This window comes from Vigna unguiculata, chromosome 3 (assembly GCF_037176805.1).
Source record: "Vigna unguiculata cultivar grain cowpea cultivar isolate G323 ecotype 2 chromosome 3, ASM3717680v1, whole genome shotgun sequence".
Taxonomy (NCBI): Eukaryota; Viridiplantae; Streptophyta; class Magnoliopsida; order Fabales; family Fabaceae; genus Vigna; species Vigna unguiculata.
The window spans coordinates 46,506,125-46,513,261 of NC_140794.1; the positions used below are offsets into that span (position 1 = coordinate 46,506,125).

Here is a 7,137-nt window from a genome sequence, read left to right on the forward strand (position 1 = left end):
CATTTTCCTTCAACTGAAGAGAAGGATGCGCAACAGTGGTGGTGGAAGAAGGCACCAGCGTGACCCACGACAGCGAGAAACTCTTCTCTCAGTCATTTCATCTCCCCCAACTGAACGGAAGGAAGCGCAACGAAACAAAGCATATGCTAATTTGGTTTGGTGCTTTGTGGTGTTTGAACTTAAAGTATTATGAAATTGGAAGTTTGAAATGAGCTGCAGTGTATAATATTATCATATTGAACTAAAGTGTATATTATAGTTTGAACTGCATTTGTATATTACCATTATAATTTGAACTTTCCATTTACATTATAGTGTAGTTCCAATGTTTCAGATTTGGTTTTGTGTAATAGGAACATCATTAAAATAATGGATGATTTAATTAGCAAACTTATTGAAAAAGATGTCCATGACAAATTAAAGAATTCATCTTCAACTCTAAAGTGTAAGCAGAGTAATCTCTTATTCTTATCTTTTGTGAAGTCAAGCCTATTAGATGTAAGTTATTTACTTTGTTTTAATTTATTAATTATTATTGCTCTTATATGTATGTTATTTACTTTTGTTTATCATGTTAGGAATTATAAAATTGTAAACTTCAACTAGCAACTAAAATGGAAAAGAATTAACTTGATATATATTTGGACGAGCCTACATTGAATATTCATTTCTTAGAACCTATGGATGTTCTTGAATGGTAGAAGAGTGACAATCAACGTTTTTAAAATCTTGTCCTGATTGTTAGGGACCTGTTAAGCATCCTATTTACTACAATCTCATGAATCAACATTCAACAATGGTTATAAGATTCTTAATAAGTATAGAAATCGTCTTTTGTCAACAAATGTGGAGACAATTATTTGTACTTCTAGTTGGAAGCATAGTTTTGGTGATAATAAATTGTCTATTATAGATGTCATTTTTTTTTTAATTTTCATAAAAAAAAATTATATCCTACTTTTTTCTTTAATTTAATTTCTTTGAAGATGATGAAGAAAATGACAAATATAGAAGAGTGGAGGGGACTTGTTTCAAGGATGCCCTCTAATGATTCTGAAAATGATGAAGATTGACATTGGTTAGTTCAGCGTATTATTGTCTAATGTATTATGTTCAGTGTATTATTATGTCATGTATTTGCTGGAACAAAAAGGTTGAAAAAGTTTATTATGCCTAATGTATTATTTTGATATTAGAGCTCATTGTAATTTGTCCTAAACTGGAAAAGTTCATTATGTCCAATTTACTGTAATGTTGTTTTTTTTGCTGGAGCTAAAATTGTTAATAGGTGTTTTGGTAGATATTAATGTGACAAAACATTTTTGTTTAGGTGGAAGATGTTGCTATTGAATTCTTCGACTGTTGCAGTTGAACTACTTTACCAAGCAATGTTGCAGTTGTTGTTATTGAAGTTGCAACATATGTCCAATAGATGTTTTATTATTCCATGTATAAATTGTGTGTAGTGGTTTATAAACTCTTGAACACATTTTTTATGTTGAACACATTCATTTCATTATGTAGATGTTTTATGTCTTGCAGTCACTGCTATTGAACTATCAATCATATCATTTTGTGATGTTAGACAATGTTAATTGCACAAGTAGTGAAAAAAAACACATTCTTTTTTTAAAAAAGACGTGCCATATAAGTTAGCTCGTTAGCGTGTCAATTCGTCAAGAGACGAGATAGGTTGTGCTTTATGGCTCGTATTGTTCAAACGGGTTGACTCGTCCTAACATATTTTCAATGGACTAAAAGCGGGTGGGGCCAAAATTGGTCAGGCTTGCATGTTTTTCGATGGATAATGATATTTTGATCTACTTTTTTTTTCTATTTTTAACCCACCACTTCAATCATCCTTTAATTATCTACTTTGATATTTCTTTTAGTGATGTGATGTAATTATTTAAGAGTGATTGAAGTAGTGGGTTAAAAGTTTAGTCAAATTATCATCATCCTTTTTCGATCCCTACCAAACACTAATATGGTTAGGAGAGGTTGACCCGTCCTGACCTATTTTCAATGAGCTAAAAGTGGGTGGGGCCGAAATTGGTCAGGCTTGCATGTTTTTCGATAGATAATGATATTTTGACCCACTTTTTTTTTATCCATTTTTAACCCACCACTACAATCATCTTTCAATTATCTACTTTGATTTTTTTTTAGTGATGTGATCTAATGTGATAGTCTAAGGGTGATTGAAGTAGTGGGTTAAAAGTCAGTCAAATTATCATCATCCTTTTTCGATCCCTACCAAATATTTATATGGTATCACACTCATGAGTTAAAAAGTCTATCCTAACGAAATTTGTTGTCTGTTGGATCAAATCGTGCCACCCACCCATTATCGGATTTTTATCCGATCATCCATTAATATTTAGTCTCATCTTGAGATGTATATATCTCTATTTATAGGATTGAATTAGATTTAAAGTATCAAAGTCATGAAATAAATCTATCTTAACAAAATTTGTCTAGTTTCATCTGCTATCCAGTTAATATTAGATCGTACATTAGTCCTGTACACGTATCAATTAAAGATAAAAAATAATATATAATATATAATTAGTTACGAATGTGATCTTCAAAACTTTATAAATTAAGTTTATTTCATCTTCTTATCCATGAAAGACGTTTCATCCGTCCCCTCTCCTAGATCATTCTTTCTTCTCAGATAGTTCAAAATAAATACACTATAAAGGACAAACATAAATATACAGAAACTCTGTTTTAACCGAAATTCCATGAACAAGATGGGATTTTTAAAACTGAAAAAAAGTTACATAAAAAAAAATCTCTTCCATTTTCAAAAACCCATATCCATAAAATTCATAATAAGTGTATTGTTTTAGAAGTTGAAGCTTGCCATGGTGTATATTTACAGAAACAACGAACAGAGGAGCCGCCATTGGAGAGCTGGAAGCGTTAAAAAATGAAAGCGCGGTGGTGGGACCCACTCACATGGCCCTGGCATTTTCATATTATAAAGGTAGCTCACTCACTCACTCACCCACTCCATACACAGACATCATCACAGTGACCAAAAACGACACTGTTTCGATCCAAGATCTCGGTCACGTCACGCCAAGATCTTCTCTTGTTCCGCCACGCCAAACCCTAGGCTCCACCGAGCAATGCGGGGTTTCTCGGGAGAGGGTTAGCGTAGAGGAGCCAAACGGGAAAATGCTCTCTTTCGTTTTCGTCGTTGTTGTCACCTTTATCTCCCTCTGGGAGTTTTGCCAGTGCCACGACCACGTCTACACGTTCACTATGCACCACCGCCACTCCGAGCCCGTCAGGAAGTGGTCCCACGCCGCCGCCGGAATCCCCCCTCCGCCCGAAAAGGGCACCGTCGAGTACTACGCTGAGTTGGCCGACCGCGACCGCTTCCTCCGCGGCCGCAAACTCTCTCAAATCGACGCCGGCCTCGCTTTCTCCGATGGCAACTCCACCTTCCGCATCAGCTCCCTTGGATTGTACCTTTTCTTCTCTTTCACTCTTCTTTTGTCATTATTATTTAAAGCTTTATTTTTCAAGAATTTAATTTAAATACAACCTGTTCTCTAACCATAAAATGATAGGAAGATAGAATTTTCTTAATAATTATGTTAAAACCGTTTTTAATTCGTTGATAATGTGAAAATTTGTGTATGAATAGTTGAAAATTAGAGGCTTCTTTTAATTTAAATCGATTAATTATTTCTTTAGAATAATTTAGTTATCAGTTTAATGAAAGGACAATGGCTTAAGGTTTGAATTTTGAAGGAGAGTCGCCATGTTCAGAAAGAAGAAGTTGTTATTTAGATGTGAATAATTTTTTAGTTTGACCATTCATTGTTAATGATTTCGGCGATGTTACGAATTTTTGTCTGTAATGTTTTTTCTTGGAGATTGGTTCCTGGTTTTCTTTAACTTTTTCTTTTTCTTCTGGAGATTCATACAGTTTGCATTATACGACAGTTGAAATAGGGACACCGGGAGTGAAGTTCATGGTGGCGCTTGATACCGGAAGTGACCTGTTCTGGGTACCCTGTGATTGCACAAGATGTGCTGCTACTGATAGCCCAGCCTTTGCTTCGGCCTTTGCTTCGGTACGTTTTCTTTTCCTTGTTTTTTGTGACCGAAATGAAGTTGTACCTATAGTATATTGTTGTTGATTATAGGGTTTTTCTCTAATTGGCTATAGTTTGTTTAAGGGCGTGTTGCAAGAAGAATACTTCTTTTAACATTGCATTGAATAAATGATTTTATTATTAGAAAAAATGTATGTAGGTCCCATTCAATTACCTGGGCCACAATGTATTTAGTGAGGTTCTCATGTGATCCACCCCAGTAAATGACATTTCTGCCTTTCTTTTTCCCTTTTTTATTCCTCGAGTGAAAAAACATTTTAAGTGCTAGCTTTCTAATATGAGGAAGATGGTTATTACGTTCTAGATATGCAAGTCTTGTGTTCTGTCACCTGCTTTGTTTCTCTATTAAAAACGTTGTTGTTGCAGGATTTTGACCTTCAAATATACAATCCTAATGGATCTTCAACTAGCAAGAAGGTTACTTGTAACAACAGTCTGTGCACGCACCGCAGCCAATGCCCCGGGACATTCAGCAACTGCCCCTACATGGTCTCTTATGTCTCTGCTGAAACGTCTACATCAGGAATACTAGTGGAAGACGTTCTGCATTTGACAAAAGAAGATAATCACCATGACCTTGTTGAGGCAAATGTCATATTTGGGTTAGTATCCTTCATTGTTAAATTACCAAAACTAGTCAATGTTACACTTATCTGAGTAATTTTTAATGATGATGATGCATTACATGTGTTGCAGATGCGGACAAATTCAGAGTGGGTCGTTCTTAGATGTTGCTGCTCCCAACGGTTTGTTTGGGCTAGGTATGGAGAAAATATCAGTTCCTAGCATGTTATCTAGGGAAGGATTTACAGCAGATTCATTTTCCATGTGTTTTGGGAGTGATGGCATTGGAAGGATAAGTTTTGGGGACAAGGGAAGTTTTGATCAAGACGAGACACCATTTAATCTGAATCCATCACAGTAAGTGGTAATTCCCTGTTACTTGCCTCTGATTGTATGAAATTAAAGTAACATTAATTGAATGCAAAGATGGCTTACATCTCCTATGCTCGGATACATCTTGCAGCCCTACCTATAACGTCACAGTCACTCAAGTCCGTGTAGGAACAACTCTAATTGATGTGGAATTCACAGCCCTCTTTGATTCTGGGACCTCTTTCACATATTTGGTTGCTCCAACTTATACGAGACTTACTGAGAGTGTAAGTACTTGAAGTACTAAAACGGTATAAAATATCCTTACATTCAGCTAGATGTTCCTCATGGACAAAACTTACCATAGTTTCTATATTGCAGTTTCATTCCCAAGTACAAGACAGGCGGCGTCCATCAGATTCAAGAATCCCTTTTGAATATTGCTATGACATGAGGTTATAAAACTATTGGAATATTATTTAATATTATTTATTTTAGTTTTTCTTTCAAGCTCTAAGTATTCTTTCTTATGATGGACAGTCCTGATGCAAACACTAGCCTGATTCCTAGTGTAAGTTTAACTATGGGAGGTGGAAGCCATTTTGCTGTTTATGATCCAATAATTATTATCTCCACTCAGGTGTTAGTTCTTGCTGGATTGTTCTTCAAAATAAGTATACAACAATTGTGTTATCTTTGAGGATATATACGTATAACTAACATGATGTTCCTTCCCTTGCCATTTTACAGAGCGAACTTGTATATTGTCTAGCAGTTGTCAAAAGTTCCGAACTAAATATCATTGGACGTAAGTCTCTTCTACTTTCTGAATCAAACTAAATATGAACGCGTCTTGGTAACAATTTGGTGTCTACTGTCAGTGCACCATTACTTCCTTTTTTTCTTAAAAAAATCCAGTGATGCATGCATTCTTTATATGTTCATTTTCCAGCCCATGATTCTAAATGATCATAATGATTGTTTACACCTTAGCTTCTGATGTTTATTGCAGAAAACTTCATGACTGGCTACCGTGTGGTATTTGACCGAGAAAAACTCGTATTGGGATGGAAGAAATTTGATTGTCAGTGTTTATTTTCATCTCGTGCTTACCATTCCTCTATGCTAAATTTTGTAGCCATACTTTAATGCCTAAGAAACAAATTTTCACACTTTGAGCCCTTAACAGGTTATGACATGGAGGATCGCAATGCCATCCCTATAAGACCACACTCACATGCAGATGTACCTCCTGCTGTCGCTGCTGGGCTTGGTCACTACCCTGCCACGGATTCATCCAGAAAGTCCAAATACAACAACTATCATAGCTCAACTGCATCATCACCATCTTCACATTATACGCATACTTCACTTCCAACTTTCCTGGGATTTCTTGTGTTCTGTTTTGTTTATATTCCGTAATCATTCATTTGTATGGGCCGGTGGTAGTTTTTGATCCTACGTGTTGATATAAGAGTATGTTAATATAGTCCAGTCACGAAGAATTTATGTATGAATTTTACTCTCACGATATAAAACCACATTGTAAATCAGTAAATGCCATTTGCATTATATTTTCTCTTCCCAATTGTTATTCTCTTACTTATCCAAGGAGAAGAACATATATATACTTTCATAGTTTAGCTAGCACCCATAAGTTTATGAATTTATTTTATTGAAACATTTGAGTCCATCCAGCAAGAAACAATTGTGATGGCGTGTAAAGTAGATGGTTTTATTTCAACATCAATCCACGAGAGCATGTTTCTGATCCGCAAGCTGGGACAGAACACCTAATCCTCATTACTTTAATTCTACCGAACCTGTGATCCGTCTCCATCACTGTTTTTAACCTTTGATTTCACTATATTTTTCCATGCGTGTATTTTGAATGGGCCTCAAAAAGTAAATCTTTTGCTAATTGTACTAATTATAACATTTTTAGAAGTAAATCCTTTTTTATTCTCAAATAATGAAAGAGTACAATGACAAACATCAACAATCATTGAATGCATTTCTATGTGCACGGCTATAGAACCATAACTAATTAAAATGTTTTTGTTAAGAATAGGCCTTAACTTGGTTATCAAAGTAAAAGTGTTTCACTGATTTAATTGTCGAAACT

The 7,137-nt window shown here is 35.3% G+C and overlaps 1 protein-coding gene across 1 annotated transcript; it reads left to right on the plus strand.

The window, feature by feature from the left end:
• The first annotated feature begins 2,905 nt into the window (after positions 1 to 2,905).
• On the plus strand, positions 2,906 to 6,600 carry LOC114175336 (aspartyl protease family protein 1). Its single transcript, XM_028060116.2, has 10 exons — positions 2,906 to 3,479; positions 3,947 to 4,094; positions 4,503 to 4,738; positions 4,833 to 5,057; positions 5,164 to 5,299; positions 5,394 to 5,467; positions 5,553 to 5,652; positions 5,763 to 5,820; positions 6,025 to 6,096; positions 6,202 to 6,600. The coding sequence occupies exons 1-10, from the start codon at positions 2,965 to 2,967 to the stop codon at positions 6,432 to 6,434; spliced, it is 1,797 nt and encodes a 598-aa protein (XP_027915917.2). The 5' UTR covers positions 2,906 to 2,964; the 3' UTR covers positions 6,435 to 6,600.
• The last annotated feature ends 537 nt before the right edge of the window (positions 6,601 to 7,137 follow it).